The sequence below is a fragment of the Vanacampus margaritifer genome, chromosome 1 (genome assembly GCF_051991255.1).
Source record: "Vanacampus margaritifer isolate UIUO_Vmar chromosome 1, RoL_Vmar_1.0, whole genome shotgun sequence".
Classification (NCBI taxonomy): domain Eukaryota; kingdom Metazoa; phylum Chordata; class Actinopteri; order Syngnathiformes; family Syngnathidae; genus Vanacampus; species Vanacampus margaritifer.
Window position 1 is genome coordinate 61,381,614 of NC_135432.1, and position 21,898 is coordinate 61,403,511.

General features: G+C 39.2%; 2 protein-coding genes across 4 annotated transcripts in view; one reads left to right on the forward strand and one right to left on the reverse strand.

The window, feature by feature from the left end:
- Window positions 1-21,898, forward strand: part of LOC144045046 (uncharacterized) — a 63,869-nt gene that overhangs the window by 12,209 nt on the left and 29,762 nt on the right. The window contains exons 4-5 of one of the 3 annotated variants that reach the window (XM_077559864.1): window positions 3,685-3,757; window positions 20,611-20,705. In XM_077559864.1, the coding sequence (XP_077415990.1) occupies window positions 3,685-3,757; window positions 20,611-20,619 (82 nt within the window). In that variant the 3' untranslated portion in view covers window positions 20,620-20,705. Of the gene's footprint in view, window positions 1-3,684; window positions 3,758-7,550; window positions 7,638-20,610; window positions 20,706-21,898 lie in introns of those variants that run through there. The other 2 variants (XM_077559851.1, XM_077559858.1) reach the window with 2 other exon arrangements.
- Window positions 244-8,044, reverse strand: tunar (TCL1 upstream neural differentiation-associated RNA). Its single transcript, XM_077559877.1, has 3 exons — window positions 7,959-8,044; window positions 7,557-7,872; window positions 244-2,867 (listed from the first exon to the last, which is right to left on the reverse strand). The coding sequence occupies exons 2-3, from the start codon at window positions 7,584-7,586 to the stop codon at window positions 2,682-2,684; spliced, it is 216 nt and encodes a 71-aa protein (XP_077416003.1). The 5' UTR covers window positions 7,587-7,872; window positions 7,959-8,044; the 3' UTR covers window positions 244-2,681.

Sequence of the window (21,898 nt, forward strand, 5' to 3'; positions counted from 1 at the left end):
AGAGAGAGAGAGAGAGATCTGTATGGAAAACTGATGACTGCAATACAGAGTTTAAATAGTTTAAATTCAATGTCAAAGGTGTAATATAAAAGTCATTTGCCAATTTTTTTTTACCTCATTATTTAACTACTGTTATTAGTAGAACATAAAAAAGCAATTTCATAACAAGTGACATCACATGAAACATTTTTGTCAAACTGTGAAAGGTTTGATGAATAATCAGAACAAATGAACAGTCATATCTTTCCTTGTACACTAACATCACTTTATTCCTTTTACAAAAAGATTGCAGTATGGAAAATAAACAACAACTTACATTTGCAGCTCACAAGTCAAGGAGTGCCATTCGGATCCATACACTTAAAGAGCAAAAAAGTGTAACTAAATACATTTCTGAAAGCCAGCTAAACCATTGGGATAATTAAGAATACATTCAGAATCCTCTGTGTGTCCTGTGTGCTTAATAGGCCTTCGTTTTTCAACAGAAATACTTTATTGATCCGCATTGGAAGCGTGCAGTCCCGCGGTGGTCAGATGAGGACGCAGCTTTTCCCGCTTTTATTAGAAAGCTCCCATCCGGTCTCATTTTGCCTCCGTTCCAAGAGAAGGTGATAGAGAGACACAAAGAGGTCTCAGGCACTTTTTGAAGTCATGAGGTTTTTCATGATGTAGACTTGATGACCAACTGGAGCTATACATGCAGGTCACCAGTTTTCCCTAGACTGTACATTAGGTACGCTTGCAAAATACGGCACAACTGCCAAAGTCCAACACCCACAAAAGTGAATACAATTAGGAGTAAAAACCACACATTTTCTGGAAAAATGACGTTTAAAACGCCATTATGTATGATGTCAGCAAATATCGTCAGACTTTTTCTCAGTGGCGTAACTGTCAGGCCACATTTAAACAATGTTAATAAAACAACCTTTTATTTTTTATATTTTAAACTCTGTATGCATTTCAACAACAAAGTTTCTCATCTGCAACGTTTTTTTAAAAACCTCACCGGCATCCATGAACAATAATGCCCATCGTGGCCCCATTTTATCCACGGCGAGCAATAAAAAAAAAAAAAACGTAATGAAATATTATTTAATAAAATGTATTACACATAAATGTATCGGTAAATTAAGGTTGGACCTAAAATGCATGTTTAAAAACCAACCATTTTTTTTCAAGGTTGAATGCAAACGTTACTTAACTGAAAAGTTCAAATACAGCTGAATTGTAATTAGGCTGTGTTTTTTTTCCCCGTATACTAATAGAGGGAGCTGTTCTAAATTTAGAGAATCATTGTCAAAACAAAATCAAATTCAAATGTATTTTTCTCAATTCCAACAACATATTCAAACAGAAAGACTTTATTGGTGTTGGTTTAATTTTGCCTGAAATTTTGCTAAATGTGGAAGTGAATGTTCTGTGATTTTCTGTTTTCACACTAAAGAAAACACAATCATTGAACTTAGTAAGTCCTTTCACATATTTAAAAAAAAAAAATACTTATAGCAAGAATAGGATTTGTCATTTGACTCACAAAATCATACTTGTACAGTTTGAACATCACTTTTTACTAGTTTGACAATTAGGAATGTTAAAACGTTAATTAAAACATTGCATGTACAGGTTTTAATATTGACCCTGAATTATTGAATTCACTTTTATAAAATATTTTAAAATCAAAAGTGAAAGTCACCCAGCAAAATTCTGTTTCAATGGTTCCACTGTATAAATGGTTCAGATCACATATGTTCCAATTCCACAAAATTACCCTTTTTAATAAAATCAACATTAGCGGAAAAGTTATTTTGCCCCGGGGTCATGTCCAGTATAACTCTGGGATTTCACAATGTAAGAAATTGATAAAAATCCCTCCAATAAATGAATATTAAAAGTGTACATATGTACATGCCTGTATTGTATACAGGTTGAAGCATTGAGTGGATGATAAAAACCTGATGAGAACTCTTCTGAGAATTCATATAAGGCGTAGTTGCCAGCTCAAATTTTGATGGATTGAACGCTTCTGGCCTTTTTCGTTAATTTGGGCAAAAAAGTTCAGTCAATTATTGATGAATCATGTCTTGAATTTGATGCAAACTGGACTACTTGACTTGATTATCTGAAGAAGGAATGTGGCCTTCTGATGATTTCAGCACTTAAAACTCACACCAACTTTACCTATAGGAAACACACACACACACACACACACGCCAGCCACGGTTACTCTTTTCCTGAAGAATATGGCAAGGAAACTCAAAATAAATTTCAATTCAACAGCTCTCTTTTCCAAGTCTCTTCAAAATAACTTAATTTTCTGTTTTGTTGAGAAACGCGTCTAAAAAAAAGTCTCTGTTCATTTCACATTGTTCATTCCGCAGAAGAAAATCTGAAACACATTTAAGATAAGAATATATATTATTATAAAATGTTTTTTTTCTTCCCAAAAGTCATTGCAGTCTTTTGTGATGCATCTGAGGAGGGGATCTGCACTTCAAAGACTTTAAATTCAAAATCAGTCTGGCGCATTCTGTACGTGCAACCCAATATTGTGGATAATTTGCACGTCCACCGCATGGCCTTCGATCCCGTTTAATCCCGTTCCTGTCTTTGCTCCGCCTCCGCCCTCCAACAAATGTCTGCACATCGGTCGTCATGGCTCTTTTTGATGTCGAACGTCTCTACAGCGTGGTGTAGATGTAGACAAAGATGATGACCAGCAAGTTGAGAACGGTCCCGATGATGCCCAACATGGCCAAGATGGTCTCCTCCTTGCTTTCTTTGTCTTGGCTTCCCCTTTCTTCATCACTATAGACGGAGTTGATCATTTTCCCCGGAAGCATCTGGAGTTTGCGTTTCACACCAGTCTGGAATGAACACAGAAATTCATGTAAACATACATCATGTAGTTTAACCCAAAAAACTAAACAAAACAAAGAAAAGCTTCTTTTTTTTCTTCATAACCCCCCCCAAAAAAATGTTCTATTAAAATAAAAAAATTGATACTGCATGCTTTTCATGGGACAGACATATAGTTCCTGTCTCGACAAAAAGTATTTATATGATAAAACAACATATTTATATTATTTTTATAATAATAATAATAAAAGTATTATTAATATTATAATTATTATAATTATTATTATACTGAATATTTTATTTATTATTTTATTCTTTTTTTTTGCTTGATTATTTCTTAGCATTTAACATTTTTTTCTTTTTTTTTAGATAAAAAAAAAACTGCCAACATTTTGATCTATATGTTTTTGTTGACGGGACATTATCACAATTCCAACAAAAGGGTCAAGTCTGTCCAAATTTGGGAAATTTTCAATTTGATTAAAGTGAACGGATGGATAAAACCCCACCATAAAAATAGCCCCCAATCTGTAAATAGTTAAAAAAAAGAAAAAAAGCACTGTCATCTTGCCTCTCGTGTTGCGTAGCCGCCTGCGTGCCGCCATGTTTTTTTCACAACTATTTTCCTATCAAAAATAAATTAGGCGGAGGCGTTTTTCTTTAATAGAATATCAGCCATCTGCTCTGTTCAAAGCATGCAAAAAGAGTGCAGCGTTCACAACCATGAAACATTCATTGTCTGTCGTTCAATGAGGGGTACGGTTGGGTGTATAAAAAGTAACCGTAGTATGTTCTTTTTTTGTTTGTTTGCTGTCGTTGTTGTAGATCCCACGGGCGCAGCAGCTTGTGCGAGTTGGCATCCGAAACCTCTCAGGAGAAGCGTGTTGTCTCTTTGCAGGTCAGTGGGTTGCACACGGCGACTAGCGACAGCAAAAGCTTGTAGGCTTATAGTGGACCAGAAATAGACTTCCTGACAGGAAGTGGAAAGGCTGGAGTACGATTGTATGATAAATTACAAAAATTCTTGGCCATGAGCACACAAGCATGAGTAACTTATGTATGTTTTTTGTTAGCTTTTTGTCTACAAAAAAATGAAAATAGGCGCCAAAATCTTATCTCCTTATGACTGCCTTTAATATAAGAGTATACTTACTGCATATGCTTAGCTTTGGTGATGGGTTGGCAGCATGCACCACAGAATAGTTACTTGGGGCCCGTACTGAGATGCCACAAGATGGCGACAAAGCACTACTTTTGTCCAAATGAACCTCCTCAGCTGACGTCGATATAGTTCCTTGGCAAATAAAATGCAAAATAAGTGCAGTTAATTATACGGCGCTTGCTGCATTGAGGTCTCCAACTCCTTGTGCGCACCTGCAAGTCTTCTTCCAGTCTCGTGTGCATCATGTATCGGAATCAGAATAAGCTCTGTGCAACCTTGTTCACAGTAAAAGGGGAAACAAACATCGGACCTGTTGCTCTCGTGATCCATAAATTCTCTTCTGGGGGCTTTGTTGTTGTTGCACTTCAAGCATTCGTTCTCTGATTTTTAAACGACGGGCCTTTGATTGTTCCTCCTGGGGAGCATCATAAAGAGGGCATCCCCCACTACCCGAGAGGAGATCTTTGTGAACGTTATAAGACGTCTGCCAACTCTCAAAGAGGTAAAGGCGAGGCAGGATCGTTAGTGATGGTGGGTGCAGACACCATCGAGCATGTTTTCCTCCAAAGTGCCCATACAGTGTAGACCAAATTGAAACACACACAAGCTAGCTACTCATTGCTACTCAAGATATTCATTTGCGAAACATGTAGCTAAAAAAAGAAAAGAAAAGAGTATTGATTTATCATTGAGTCAAAAACATAACAAAAAACAACTTCCAAACTGCCCACAGGAAGATTGAAGCTAAGATTAGAACCTGGATCTCAGAACTGTGAGGCGGACACGCTAACCAAGGAGTTGATCAGGGGCCAGAAATGAAAAGTACTAGACTAGCAGTCAATCACAGACCTACTAAGCATGCAGTTTACCCACTAAAGGGGATGAACCCTTCCTCCAAAATATCCACTCTTTGGCATTGCCAAAATGTTTACAACTCATTTAGCTTTTCAGAAAATGAAAAATTGTCAAAATACCAAAAAAGTCCATTGTTATGATTTTTCCAGGTTGGAACGTTAATAATCTCATGCTAATAGCTAATCTTCAATGAGACAAGAAATGAGTTAGACAGTTATATTATTAGCGTGACAATACGTGCCTTGGCTCAGTGAAGGTGGGAAAACACTGGGCTATGTTTTTAGGCAATGTCAGTTTTGCGGGACACCCTGTATTTGCATATTTGCCCAATACATTTAGTATGAACTTGAAATTGGCCCGACAAGAAAGACTCGCCCGTGCTTATTAACATAGGCAGAGGGAAGATCATTTTTCCTCCTCTGGCAATGGCTCCAATTGATTCGTTATTTGACTTTGCCCCATCCGGAAGAAGTACAGAAGATTCTGTTATCTCTCACTATTGATTTCGCTTGTCACTCAACAGCTCATTTGAACACTTTCATGCCTGATTAATCCGAGCCGTCGTTGTCAAGGCCGCTCGGCAGTCCAACCTTTTTTTTTTTCTTCCCTGAGTTATTATCCTTCCGAGACCGGGCTCGCACCTGTGCAGCAACAAGCCCGTAGGCGTTTAAAACAAAACACAAGAAGAAGAAGAAAAAAAAAAAAAAAAAGAGCAGACAGAAGAAGTGATGCCAGGCCTCAAATCCCAACACTCCTGCTGGCTTGCGCCTAATAGAAGCTAACATCCGCAGATCAGTGAAGAGTGAAACCGTTTGCCACGTGAATAATCGCGAGCATGTCAAACAAGGGGGGGGGGGCCAGATGCTAACGCGCTCCGACAAGGCACGCTCGCTTTTGGCGTCGCGGAATGCTCATGCAGGTGCACGCCCACCGCTACACACTTGAAGATTAGAAAGCGTCTCGTACCGTCAGCTGGAATGAACTTGCGGTTTCTTTTCAGTCTTTTATGGATTGACTGTGAGTAATGAATTGCCTGTCATTGTTTAAACTGTAAATACACGGCAAACTGTGATACCCATAATAGTTGAATACCATATCAATGATAAAAACAACCGGCTTCCAGATGATTTGATTTTGATAAAAATGCGCATGCGGCATGTTTCAGAATGAGCACAAAATCTGCAAATAGGTAAGATTGTCATGAAATAACTGGGGAAAGGTCCACATAAAAAACACAAAGCTTTCAAATTTCCTTTAATGTTATTTCTATACGTTACTTTTAGTAATTAATATTACTCATTTATGTGACGATGTTAATTATTTTTTAATTAGAAAACAAATATTGGTTTAAATCTCTTCCAAGGAAATCACAATGTCCCATCACTGGTGAGCTATTTTTAGAACAGGCCCGCGGGCTACTCATGTGGTCCTTGGGGGTTACTTGGGTACCATGTTGGTGACATGTTGTATGCTAATACAGTAACTGGACCTCCACCAAGGCCAGACAATCTAAAATTTTGATCACAATTCCTGAATTTTGCCATGAGGTGGTTTATATACTCCATTGGAGATTGATTTATTATTATTATTTTTAACAATTTTGAAATTTGGATCTCGACTGCCGCCTTCCTATGTGGAGTTTGCATGGGGTAACTCTAGCTTCCTCCCACATTCCAAAAACATGAATGCTGAGTTAAATGAGGCAAACTGGAGGGAACAAAAAAAGTCAAGGACTTGACAAGCATGACATGAAAATTGTGGAGTTTATCACGTGTCAGTCTACTCCAATAGTCTTTTTTTTTTCTAGAGAGCTTTCTAGGAACTCCAATTGTCTAATTAATTCTGTGCTATGACTGTTAACATGCTTCGGTGCTGCTGATTTGGTCAGCAACAGAATTTCAATTGGCTCAGCGGTTACCACATCTATATTATTAGCAATTTCTTTTTCCAGATAAGAAGGAATCAAAGAGAATGCAATGATGAAAACTTTATCGCCTTCTTCTGCACAATGCAAAGTGTTGAGTAGTGGTTAGCACATCTGAGGTTCAGGGTTCAAATCTCGGCCATGGACTTCTTTGCATGTTCTCTCTACGGGTTGTTTGTCCATAAGACAACACATTTAATTTACTAATATTGTCTACGTAGCCCATTTCCAAAGTTAAGAGTTGTCCCCCCAAAAAAGAAGAAAGTTTTGCTTGCCTTTAGGGTAACAAGTCGCTTAAAGATACTGTACATGCAACCAAAATATTAGAAACAACCTCTGACTATGACGTAATGTCTGACAAGTATCAAAACTGTGAGGTATACTTAACGATTTATCCCGTGAGCACTTATTTGAAAGAAAAGCTTTCTAAGGGTCAAGCCCACATAAACAAAAAATAAATAAATGCACGGCCGAATAAATGCGCTCAAAAGAAGTGAGCATGTTGCCGAGGGTCAGACGTCAATTAAAGTCTTTGTTGCCGTTACGTAAGAGCCACTTTAACCTGCTAACAGCACGCATGACATGACGACCATCACCCGGAGCGTCTTTTTTGGCCACCGCCATGAATGATTCACACAAAAACAACTGAGCCTGAAAAGCATACAACCCCTCCCCCCCTCCCCCCCTCCCTCTTTTATAAAGTATACATAACCTCAGGTCATACATACATTCATCCTGTTAAACATGCAGACCTACCTTGCAAAGTATCAAGAACAACATGGACATGCTGGAGGTGGACACTTCCCAGGAGCGCGCAGACAACTGAAGTGACGGCGGACCCCTCTCATCCTCGTGGTGGTGGTGGGGGGGGGGGTCACTTGTCGTCCGAGCACTCCACTTGACTGTTCATCTCTCAACTTGCTGGAGCTCGAACGCGCATATGGTTTTTTGCTCGGTCTTGTCTGAGTGGAAGGATGATCGTCAAGTTGAAGAACGGATGGTGGGCCGACGTGGGTGGCGGGAGCGAGAGATCGCACGTGAACACCTCCCGTCCTCCTCCTCCGTCTCAGTTCTGCAAACAAACAAACAAAACAAGCGGGAAAAAAATATTTCACTTTGAGTTTTTGAAGCAAACTTTGAAGGTTGTTTTTGGAGCACCTTTTGTCAGGAGTGATGCGAAGGGGCACCCGACACCTCGCGCTGCCTTTCAGACAAGAGGCATTCCCCTACTCCCTCTTTCCCTCGCTTTCTCTCTCCCGTACTACCCCCCCCCCCCCCACCCACCACCCTCCCTCCCCACCACATATTAATGCAGCTGCGGTTGCCCGGCAACGCACTCGAGGGAGTCTCACACACATGCACACACACGCACACACACAAAGCCTGGCGACAAGAAGCGATTGTGACAGAGGCCAGGATGAGGGGCGCTGGTCTCCTCTGGTATGTTTGGAGTGTGTGTGACGTGTTGGTTCATAGGTGTGTGTTTCATGTGCATTTGTAATTAGGGCAAAATAATTTTTAAAAATAATCTAATTCCGAATCCCCCCACCGCCTCAATATTGTGATTTAATATACAATTATTTATTTGAAGTTTTTTTTCCCCCCTATGTATTTATTTGAGCAAACACAAGTAATAAATTATTCTGTATTTTAAACTGGAGGACTTGTTGGATAAACAATATGAGATTATTTATATATTATTATACATGAATGTTTTTGTTTTTTTGGCAAATGAACCATGGAATAATATGAACGTCAGTTTTTTTACTTGGTGTTGTTAATTTACACGACAAATGCGGTTGACTTTTCGCGGATTTTTTTTTAAGTGTAATGTATGCATTTTTTTTTTACAGTAATGTACTTACAGTATTTTATCAAATGTATGAAAGTTTGAACATTGAGAATGTTTAAACGAGAGAAATGTGAGAAAATGTAAATGCCTCAATGAGAAAAGTTTATAAACCGTGTGGTTAGTGGTTTTAGAGCCTTAAAATATTTATAATAAATGTAAAACATAAAGCTAGCTACTTTGCCAATTTCATTTATTGTGGGCATTTTTTGGAATCTAGCCCGAGCGTAAAACGAGGGAACACAACGATAATCCAAGTCATTTTTCAAGTGCATTTAGATGATCACGTAACTGATGTATCATCGCTGGCAAACTGTATGATGAGTTATTTTCATCTAAAACCTGCAAGACTCCGGACCTTGAGGACCGGAATAAACCTTGCTATAGAAAGCTATGATATTTACTTGTTTAAGTTTCCATTTAACTTCTTAACACGCATTGATCACCTCGGGAGCTCCCTGAACATTTTTTGTTAGAAATTTAAAAAGATGACTATTGCCTAAAATTAAAAAACAACAACAAAAACTTCTACATTTTGAAAAGTCTGAAAAATTGTTCAAAAAACTTGCTTTAAGGCATTGTAACAAAGTCAAGATTGGCATTTGTATTTTAAATCATTTTTACACCAATACCCCCCCCCCCCTTTTTTTTTTTTTATTTTTTTTACTGAAAATAAACATCGGTTATTGGCCTCCTTGACTGCTAGTAATTGGCATTTGAAATTGACCCTGATCACCATCCAAACTATTATTCCAGCCATGCAAAGTATGAGCCGGATAGCGCCATCCAACGCGAGTAACCTGCGGGATATTTTACAAGACAGTGAAGCGCTAGGACGAATCGTCCGTCCTTTTCTCCTTTGCCTCACTTCACCTCTGCCAGACGAAAAGGACGCCGGCTTTCGGTGTTTGTCTCACAAGTAGAAGGAGAAGAAATGACTCACGCAGAGGCCAGACTGAACATTTCTCATTTTAAGACACTTTCACGCCTTGAATATTTATTGTTCTTCATCAGCTCGCACTAAACTTAATAGTAGCTTCTTTGTGAGGGAGATACACCATTTTGTTCCTGGAGAATCTAAATATATATATATATAAAAGCAGCAAAATCCCGCAGTTTCTATCAATATCAGAAGGCGGCCATTTTGCTACTTGCTGCTGAGTCAAAATGACATCACTGTTGCTCAGGTCTCAGGTGACAACCAATCACAGCTCAGCATCAGAAATCAGGTGAGCTGTGATTGGTCGTTGACTGAGCTCTGAGCAACTGTGATGTCATCTTCAGTCGACAGCAAATGGCAAAATGGCCGCCCCCTGAGATGGATTAAAAACGGCTGGATTTTGCTTCATAACTCATATTCCACAAATGTAATTAATTAATTAATCAGAATGTCATATTTAGACTAGTGAGGTCACGTGTAACATATTATTGTCAAGAAGTATTTAAGGTTGAATTCTCTTTTAAGATCAATATTCTTGACACGAATGTCTATTGGACTGACCAGAATATTAAAAAAAAAACATACACACATACAAATACATGTAAGTTACAACCACAATATAAACATAAAACATTCCTTTGGCCAATATCCCATTTCGTATATGCACGGCTTTTGTTGCCAACGGATATGTTTGAATCGTCAAACCGCTGACAACAAACAAGGCCGGATGCCGCTTTGTGCAGCAAATGACCTGCACTGTCCAACAATAAAAATGGAAATGGAAAAGGACGATTCCCTCCGTGTTGCGACGCCGCTGGTGCGCATAATTTGATGCCTCACGGTAGTGTCATTTCCTGCAAGGACATTTATAACAATTAATCTGGGTTTCCATCAAATGTTGGAAGCAAATCTGCGGAGTGCTCTGAATACATGCTGATAATCCACCGTGTCACGTCGGCGGCTGTTCTAACAAACCAATAATCCGAATATCAGTGTAGAAACAGGCACTGCCACTTGTAGCCTCGCTTTTTTTGTGCGTTTGTTATCAAGCTTGTTCCAAATCATGTTTTTCAGTGCAGTTGGGGACTCGAGAATTTACCCCCCAAAAAATTCAATCAACTTGATCTCGACTTGGTATTTAAAAGAAAATGTGAATTTTCAAGACAGCATGCCATTTATTTTGTTTTTGAAAGGAAAGTAATTTTGGGTTTAGTGCGCTCCAACCTGGCAACCCACCACCAGTATGCTATGATGTGGAGTGCAGAAGCCACATCTGGAGGGTGAGACGAAGTTGATTACATTTTGATTCGAGGATTTTGTTTTTTTAAAGAATCGGGGGCAAAAGATGGCAGCATTTATGGTTTGCAAATTGAAAATAAGAGACACAACATCTAATTTTACAATATTGTATTCTATTGCTATGAAAACATGGAACCTGCCAAAAGAAAGATTAGAGTTTCTTTATTCATCAGGAAAAAAAACTTTTTTTTAAAAGTTGTTTCAGTTTTGCAGCAATTAGCATTAGAATATAGCTAAGTTTCATCATTATTCACAAATCTGTTCAAAACAATGGGGAAAAGAGCCTTTTTGGCAACATGGCCGTCCGTGGTTGATCTCTTAGACTCTGCTGCCACCTGCTGGCCGTTCTTGTAATAACTACCATTGCCATAAGCGTTTTCTTCAGCATCAAAACCTTCTGTTTGCTCTAGCATACAAAAAAAAAACAACAACAACATATAAAAAACATATAAATATGTTTTTGGGACCATGCCAATATTTAAAATAGAACATTTTACGTTTTGGGGAGAAAACGAGTTAAGGTTGACTTACTCTTTAAAATGATAAAGTAATAGACAAAATGAAGAGTAATTGTCATTGTGAACATGTCTTTCTTCTGTACCGATACTGAGTGTGAAGTAGCTAATATATTTTGTGACTGAGCAAGATTGTATGACTTGACTTCCAAGTAATGAATTGACTCGACAACAAACTTACTATTACATGCCTTCATTTTATTTGACTTTTTTTTTTTTTTAATTTGACATCCCCAAGGTGACCTTAGCAAAACTTTTCCTGCTTTACATCACATACCTCAGGTCAAAAGTTGTTTTTAAATCTTCATGTTTTTTTTGTTTTTTTTTGCCAATGTTCAGCTTTGTGATTGCCTTCCACCAGGCTCCTTTCTTGTCATACGCAAAATGTGAAAAGGATTTCTGCTCATTTTGTCTTCGTCTTAGAGGGAATCAAATCTGTAATCGCTTTTTTTTAATGTTTTTTTTTTTTTAAACAAAAGAGCATTCAGAAAAGTGGCTAAATATAGCAGCGCAATCGCTGAGTTGGCAACACTAAATTAGCTCCTCTCTGTTGAAGCAAGGAAGCAGTGCCAATTGAATGTGGTTTACTTCCTTTCATATGAACAGCTCATGAATATTTAGGTTGAATCGTTCCAAAAATAGCTCTCATGGCATTTAGGGAAGCACATTGTAGTTCTTGTTCACTGTAAATGGGACTAATGCTCACCTTTTTTTTAAGGGCTCTTGATAATGTACTTTAAAGCTTAGCAGTCTGTACAGTTTTAGTTGATGAATCCACCAAATTTATGTATTTTTTATTTTTTTGAGAGCTCAGTATTGTTCATTCGGTAGTTTTGGCGATTCAACATGTCATCATCATTGCTCTCTCTCTCTTTCTCTCTTTTTTTTCCAAATTGACATAATTTGACAGTTTGGGAATGAAGTGTTGCCTTCACTCTAAAAAAAAAAATGTTGAACCAACTTAAGTTTAAAAAGAATTGTTGACCAATTTAATGAAATTGCTTTAATTGGTAACACACAATTTATTGTGTAAGTGAATATATTCAGTTTAATGTTAATCTCAAGTGATTATATTAAGTTTAATATCCATTAAACTTAATATATTCACTTTGGAAAAAATTAATTAAATCGTGTGTTACCAATTGAAGCGTTTTTTTTATTTTATTTTATTTTTTTAAGTTGGCCAACAATTCTGTTTTTAAACTTGACCATTCTTGTTTTAGAGTGTTGGTGGAGGGAGTAGCGATTGCATACTGTAAGACCAATAAGGACCGCCCCCTCAAACCAAGCTGATCAACAAGGCCAGAAAGAGAGTGTGGAAAGTTTGCTATAATTTTTTATGCCTGAGGTATTTTGACAGACACGTTCGTACGAAGAATAGGATGCGTTTCATTTTGTGAAAATGTTGCATCATATGTCTCCATAATGAGCTTGCAGGGATATCTCATAGTTAACTATATTAGATGACAGCTGATCTAGTAACCTGACCAGAAATGATCTGAAGGTCATCCAACAAGTAAGGTTAAATTTCTCGCAGCGGATGTCCAGCTTTAGCCTAATTTCATCGCTACTTCAAGATCCATGCAAAAAGGTTTTACGTGCATTTGGAAAGTATTCACAGTCCTTTACTCTCTCCCCTTTTTTTTTTAATTGTATTTTTTATTTTTTTTTACTATGGAGTGTTTATAATTTTGAGGAAAAAATAATGTAATCAGTTTTCGAATAACCCTATTAGATAACATATTGTGGAAAGGATGAGGCACAGACAATCCTTGACACACTATTTACATTTCTACAATAATTGTAAAAGTTTGATAGCTTTAAGTTTTACTGTAACCTGCGTTGAAAAAAAAAGAAAAAAAAAAGTTAAATTTTGAGTTGATCATAATCAACACAATTTTGTATTGTCATTTTTCATATGATTTCCTGCTAAATTCCTGTGGAGACAGGTCGACTTCTGTCCTTTTGACAGAAAGCATATTAATACAAAATGGATCCAATATATGAATTCATTTTGCAGCCACAGAGACAAATACACTTGGAGTTGACAAAACACTTAGGTTTGATTAATTGCAAAGGATAAACTTCCCTAATCGGCCTTTAGTGGAGTAAATGGAATTGGTAAACATCTTTAGCACAAACTTTAACAGGTCTCAGCAATCCAAATGAATGGCGACGTAATCATCAAGAAACACATCTGCTCTTCTTCATTTTGCCTCTCAGACCGACCATCCGTTCTCATTTGTCCTTCAGAGGAGTGCCGCCCTTTTAAACAATCTTCAGCTTCAAAGCTGTAAAGTTGAGCCTTCTTGTATTTCTGTTCATGGAGGGAAGACTCATAACTGACTTTATTTCGGAGTGGTCGCTGTAAAAAAAATATAGTGAATATCCATTCATTGCGAGCTAGGATACATTCCAGACTCACCCACAGTTGCAAAATAAGATAACTTTTTCCCAACTGGACTAAAGACATAGTTGGAGATGAAGTCATGCCAACATTGTCCAGTGAGACGGACATAAGTGAAATAAAAATAATAATTTTAAAGATTTTTTATTTTCTTTCTGCGCTGCCGGTAGACAAATGATCTTCTAGCGCAGGCCGGACAGTGTAAAAGCATTCCAGAGGATGCATGGCTCGGAATGGAAAGCTGAGGAATCGGGAGCCTCAGGAAAGCCATTACAGATTGACTTTTGATTGAGGTGTCCTCAAATCTGTAATGCTTTTAGGCTTGATTGGCTAATGCTTGAAGCGGCCAACCCAGGACCGGACATTTTTTAAAATTCAATTACAATTATTAAATGTGCAGCTTGGTAATCAAATCAGACACCACATGTGTACTGGAAGTCGGATTTGACCTCAGTTCGAGATTGTAGCAGGCCGCCATATCTATCTGCCTTGAAGTGCATGAAAAATTGAATTTTACCGTTACATTTATACACCAATGCCTTGTTTTGATTAGTAAGTGAACCTCATTCATTAGTCGATTGTGATAAGTAAAGATCAAAGGTGTGATTTGCTACATCGATTGATAAGATATATTGATTAAAAAAACAAAACAAAATCAGCTTTTAACTCATTCACTCCCAGCAACCCCCTTCGCTCCCGGCTGTTTTACTGGATTTTGACTGATTTTGCAAGGCCCACAGAACATTGTGTTCTATTGCTATACAATCACGGAACCTACCAAAAGAAAGATTAGAGTCTCTTCTTTCATCAGAAACAAAGAGTATCCTTCTATCTGTTTCCGTTTTGCAGCATTTTGCATTAGAATATAGCTACATTTCATCATTATTCAAAACGTGTTTAAAACAGTGGGGGAAACAGCTTTTTGCAACATGTCCCTGGCTGATCTCTTATACTCTGCTTCCAACTGTAGGCCGTTTTTGTAATAACTACCATTGCTTCAAGCATTCTCTTCGGTTCAGAGGCTGCTTCAAAGCCTTCAGTATGCTCTAGCATAAAAAAACACCCCCCCCCCCCAAAAAAAAAGACGTATAAATACGTCTTTGGGGGCACGTCAATATTTAAAATAGAATGCATTTATACGTTTTTGGGAGCAAATTAGTTACTAGGAGAAACCCTTTTAGAAAACCATTTGGCTTCTCTAGAGGTCAGAGGCTCTTGCCCATGTATTGTAGGTCTTGAAAGAACAGCAAAAATTCTCTAAAATGCTGCCAATAACTGCATTGAAAATGTTATTGTGTTAGTCAGGTCTAGAGCTGTCAAAATTCATCGATTAATCAACAAGTAATCGATTATCAAATTAATTGATTAATCGAGTATTTTTTTTTATTGTCCAATGATGATTTCAGCATATCAACAGTAATTGTTGACTGATTTCTGTAATTCTTCATGAAAGAAGACTGATTATCTTCTGTTTAATGAAAATAAGACATTTGCAAGCATCTGTTTTTACTTTGCAAAACAATGACCCACCCGATAACATAATTCCCCCCCCCCTCCTTTTCTTTTTAAATCACTGTATGAATATGAAGTGCGAAATAATCACCAATCACTGGTTAATAAACAGTAATCAGGGAAAAATGCTTTTGTTATACACTTATCTGCAAATTTTAAATGAACCAGATTAGTCGATTAATCGATTGAATAATCGATAGATTAATTGATTCTAAAAAATATTCGATAGTGACAGACTAATCAGGTTATTTGAGGTTCAAAAAATAAATAACCCTCGTGACATTTGCACATGGAAGTTCCAATTAATTGGTATTAGGATAATGTTGGGGTCCTTGAAAAATTTCTCCCCTGGACCCAAAATGTTTGAAAACTGGTTGAGAACTTGGTTTAAGGTGCTGTCAGTGGGATATTATAGCTGCACTGAAAACCAGAGTGACGTCTATCTGTAAAAGTGTCAGAAAGAAAATGATTCCCCCCTCCCCGAAATGTTCAATTAATCCTTCTCATTCACTGCCGTCCGTTTGCACCAGCGTGGCGACAACGCGCGACATGATGCATCTCTGATAATGAGGCTGTGCGAAACGCTTGCACGTTCTCCGCATCTCTCGAGGTCTATTGTCTGTAGCGGCGCACGCCTGGTCGTAAAAAGAGCCCGGCGGTGGTGGAAACTAATGAGAGCTTTACGTCGTTTAACATGAAAGCGTGCGAGATGAGCTGTATGGCTTGTCCGGCTTTTGAGTAAAGCTACACATCTAGATCATAAGAGGAACGTCTCCAAGACGCCGCCTCCACCACTAATACATTCAAATGTATTCTATTTGGTGAAAAGCGCCAACAGAAGGCAAAGAAGTTTTGATTCTCGGATCGTTTCACGATTCAGACGAAGGGTCTTGGGGATCATCGTTTGTTCACCGAGAGGAACGTGCCACTCAAACATCTTCAGTAGTTTCAGTAAACAGCACCTTCAATGTTTGTTGTTCTGCGAAACCAATGATATGGAACTATAAAACATATCCTCTATTTACGGTGGACATTCATTCCAATAACGGCGACGTAATGTTACGCTGGGCGTGAGAGATTAAGGGATGGTGGACCCAAATGCGGGAAAGCACGGCAGGGAGACAGGAATGAAGGGCAATGTGAAGAACTTTATTGAAACACTGAGAGAGAGCTGAGTAGACCATGACTGAATGGGACCTGACTGGACTGGACGACAGTAGGCTGGTCACCATGACTAGACAGTACATGGACGACTTGACAGTGACGTGGACGACTTGACTGTGATGTGGACGACTTGACTGCGACGAGGACGACTTGACTATGATGAGGATGACTTGACTGGGAAGAGAACTTCTTGACTGAGAAGAGGACGACTTGACTGAGACGAGGACGACTAGACTGTGACGAGGATGACTAGACTGTGACGTGGACAACTTGACAGTCATGAGGATGACTTGACTGCGACGAGGACGTCTTGACTGCGACGAGGACGACTTGACTGCCACGAGGACGACTTGACTGCGACGAGGACGACTTGACTGCGACGAGGACGACTTGACGTAGACGACTTGACTGTGATGAGGACGACTTGACTGAGAAGAGGACGACTTGACTGGGAAGAGAACTTCTTGATTGTGACGAGGACGACTAGACTGTGACGAGGATGACTAGACTGTGACGTGGACGACTTGACAGTCATGAGGATGACTTGACTGCGACGAGGACGACTTGACTGCGCCGAGGACGACTTGACTGTGACGAGGACGACTTGACTGTGACAAGGACGACTTGACGTAGACGACTTGACTGCGACGAGGACGACTTGACTGCGACGAGGACGACTTGACTGCGACGAGGACGACTTGACGTAGACGACTTGACTGTGACGAGAAAGTCTTGACTGCGACGAGGACGACTTGACTGCGACAAGGACGACTTGACTGTGATGAGGACGACTTGACGCAGACGAGGACGACTTGACTGTGATGAGGACGACTTAACGTAGACGACTTGACTGTGATGAGGAGGACTTGACGTAGACGACTTGACTGTGATGAGGACGACTTGACTGAGAAGAGGACGACTTGACTGGGAAGAGAACTTCTTGACTGTGACGAGGACGACTAGAATGTGACGAGGATGATTAGACTGTGACTTGGGCACAACTGATGGAAACAGATGACAGTATGTGTTGAGAATAGCCCTCGCCGATGAATCACTGTTGATTAATAGAAATGAGCCGTCAACATTCTCTCTCTCTCTCTCTCTCTTTCTCTCTCTCTGTCTGGATGGAACAGTAGGTGCTAGCAATAAATCATCTGTGGCATACAAAAACAGCCTCGCAGCTCAGGGCTACTCAAAATGGAAACGTCGGGAACTCCACGTGCTGGCCCCTTTTAAAACGTTTCCAAAATTATCGATTCGCTTGTCGAGCTGATTTCTTTTTTCCCCTCACCTTCCTTCCATGCACATCGTCTGCAAAGATTTATTTTCATCCTTTTTTTTTTCTCGAGAGAGCTCAGTATTGTTCATTCGATAATCTTACCGATTCGACATGTCATCATCATTGCTCTCTCTCTGTGAGTGTGTGCTCATTAATTCACCTAAAACCTATTAAAAATCCCATACCGTTCACCTAAACCGAATACTTCATAATCCCGTTAGTCGTGAAGTTGTCAGGAGACCTGAGGAAGGATCAAAGAAAAGAAAGGAAACATCACCTACTACCCATCGGGTTAGCAACCAGAATCTTTCACCAACCCCAGAAACATCTAAATTCCAACTAATTAGGGAGACCTCAAGAGACCAAAGGAAAGACTGAGGGAAGGAAGGAAGACATCAGACATCAGCCTCTACCGATTCAACGACCAGAGGAAGAAGCAGATTGTGTTTTTTTTTTCATCCTGACGCAATAAAAAGTCTCCTTCCTCTCTAAACCGACCTCAAGCTAATAAATAAGAAGTTGAATAATGAAGTACACAATTGCATTAGTCCTCTACATCAAATGATTATCCCCCCCCCCCCCACTCCCCCCCAAAAAGAAGAAAAAAAAACTTGGTGAAAGCAGACATAAGTAGGCCAAAGAAGACACAGTGCAAGTGAGAAATAGATCATTATCTGACGGCAAAAAGAACATATATAGGCATGATTCCGACACACAAAGGCCTTCACTTCTTGGGGAAATATCCCGCTTCCTTTTCATCTCTCATATACGTACATTTTATTGCGCTTTAAAAGACTCCTACAGCCGGTCTTTCTTGAAGATCCATCCGTTAGCGGGTATAATCATATGGTACACGATGGCGGGGGTGGATATAGAACGGAGCAAAGTATTAAAATTGAAATAAGGAATGTCGACATTTGGCCTCGTCATCAACTCTTTTCCGCACTCGGGGAAACGACACGCCAGACATTAGCAATCGATGCTCGTTGGAATTTAGATGTTTCTGGGGTTGGTGAAAGATTCTGGTTGGTGGCCCGGTCGCTGGTGGGTGGTGTCTGGTCGGTGCTGGATTTCACTTTCCTTTCTTTTCTTTGGTCCTTCCTCGGGTCTCCCGACGGCCTCACGACTCTGGCTGGAAGTGTTCGGTTTAGGTGAACGGTATGGGATTTTTTAATAGGTTTTAGGCGAACTAATGAATACACACACGCACATACACACATACACATACTCACCCGCATACAAAAAAAAACAAAAAACAAAAAAAAGCAATCGATGCTTGTCAACTTCGGAGAGAGTTTGAGCCAATTTGTGGGATTTTATTTTCCCCCAGAAATTTACGAGAAATACACCTAGCGTACTACTTTTACTTATTATTTACACATTCATAAATGTTGGTATTTAAAAAAAAATTTTTTTGTACAAGTACAGACGCTCCCCACCTTACGAACGAGTTACGTTCCGGACGATCGTTCGTAAGGTGAATTTGTTCGTAAGTTGCTTCAGTGCTATATTTTGTATTATAATTTGTGTTTAAAGCCTATATAAGTATATTAAAGGTTTATATAAGTATGTTTAAGGCTTGTACAAGTAACCTGCATTGGTTTGTACTGAAAAAAAATTAATAAAATGGAGAGAATACGTACAGTACTGTACTGTACTACGTATGTTAGAGAGAGAGAGCGAGACACACACACACAGTATGTACATGTACGTAATAAGATAAATAAAATGAAGTTTAACTTACTTTTGGAAGATGTACTCGATGCTTAAGGAGATGATGGAGGAGGAGGAAGAGGAGGATTTTATATCATGAGAGATTCTTCGTCGTCGCTGGAATCGGCTTCAAAAGTTATTTCCTGCTTCATGGGGACCGGCGTTTCTTCCTCCTCCTCCTCGCCACGTTGCTCAGCCTCCAATGAGCTCTCACAGCGCCAATCGTCAGTATTAGCGGCGGAAAGAAGCACTACGCGCAATACAAAATCTAACTTACAGCATTTCTTTCCAAACATTTTTCGACATACTGTACGCGCAGAAATGTTCGTATGTACCGTTGTTCGCAACTCGAATGTTCGTAAGTAGGGGAGCGTCTGTAGTTAAGTTGTTGAATCTGCCGCTCTCCGTCATTCACTTGCATTTACCTAAAGTATGCTAGCTTCTGATTGGTTAGTGTGAGCCAGCTGATAGGGGACCAGGAAGTGTTCTTGTTCCAGCTGCCGTGTATGACGAGTAAAGTTTAAATTAAGAATGAATCCGTGTCCATCCTACCTTTTCATTTTATTAAACAATGTCCCATTAACCACCAACGAATGAATTACGAATTACGAATTTGTCTTAAGTTTATGAGTTTTTTTCTCGCAAATTTTATATATATATATATATATATATATATATATTTTTTTTTTTTTACGCCGTTGTAGAATCCACACTGCTGTTGCACTTTTATTATCTCTTTGACTGCCAAAAACGTTAAATAACGTTTAGTAAAATCCTATGGAGGAGTGCCAAAGACGTTAAAAGACGTTTGTTTCAAAACTGAGGTGAAACTAACCATTTTCTATTGTTGATTACTCAAAAACGGAATAAGGTAGAAACAAACTTTTTTTTCTGATGAAAGATGAGAGTCCAATCTTTCATTTGGTAGTACGTGTGTTTCCATAGTCCAAACACATAATTTTCTATGGACCTTGAAAGATCAGTCAAAATGCTTAAATCGGCTGGCACCCACGGCATCCCTTTTCTGAAAACGTCTGGCAGTCAAAGAGTTATTGAGCACCCCTACTCCAGTTTGGGAATTCTCGCTCAAGCATCCTTTTAATCCCCCCCCCCCCCCCCCTTGTGATTGCAGGTTGGATAATAGTTTTCTGAAAGTCCAACAAAACCACTTGGGGTGTTCTTTGAGGGGGGAAAAAAGACAAGATCAAAGCAGAAGGCGCGTTCGCTTCCTTTGACCAGAAGCACTGCGAGCTTCATCTGCCCTCCAAATAATATGACCACAGCAGCCAATTAACGCATCAAAGCAATTCTACTGGAATCCAGCCAACCCCTCTGAAAATGTTTTTGCCTCTATTTACAGGCTCTCATAAAAAATAAAAAATAAATCTTAGTTGGGTGACTAAAGGTACGCCAAGAGAGGCAATGTTGTCATTTTAATAAGTCTACTTTTAGCCAGTCACCAATTAAAACTCCCCAACGTGTCTCTGAAGACGGTGCCCGCGAGGAAATGATTCGGTCCCTCGACTGCTGATAAGCTTTCAGTGTGCTCGCCATTTGTTGGCTTCTCATTGACTGATAAGGAATGTGTCATTTTAGTCGATGATATATGCATTTTTTTCAATTTCGCAGCATTGAGGAATATGCATGGGAGGGTTGCCCTGACTAATTATTAAGGGTCTGTTCTGGCAGCCCCTATCGCGATCACACGTCAATCAAAGTACATGTTCATTTAGCGATTGTTGGACTGATGCTGACAGGGCAGTAATCAAATGTTAGCAGCTATCTTTAGGTCTTGTTGAGTTGACGTGTTTTTCTGATGAGAAGAAAAATATTGTTGTCTCTGAAATGTTTGAAATTGTTGTCAATATTTTTCCAGCGTGAACAGTAAATATACACTATTATCCCCAAACACTTATTTTCCAACATTACACACACACAAAAAAAAAAAGCAGTTGTGAAACTATATGCTATTTTCTTTCTAAATATCTTTTTGTTTAGGTAATCAAATATCCACCTGCACTTTCATACAAGAGCCAAGAACTCCAAAACATCCCGTTTTGCACCGTTAGCATCGGCAACTCTTAATACGTCCCATTGAGTTTTTATGCATCATCAATGGCACCACCATCAAATTGCGTTCTACATCTTCTCGGACGCTCGCTTCCTTAAGATCCTTGATCTCATCAGCACATTTGGAGACTGTCCGGACATAAAGCGTTCTCCTGTATTTTCATAAAACTGCATTGGCAACAACCTATTGCTGTGTCATCTTGATTTAGATTTGTAAAGGCTGCCATTGTTGTGCCGAGCATTTATTTTAGAAGTGGGGGGGGGGGGGGAGACAAGGCAGAAAAATAATGTTATGTAGTGGTTAATTGGTGCTTCCACACTTAGCCACTATTGTAACATTGAGCATGAGA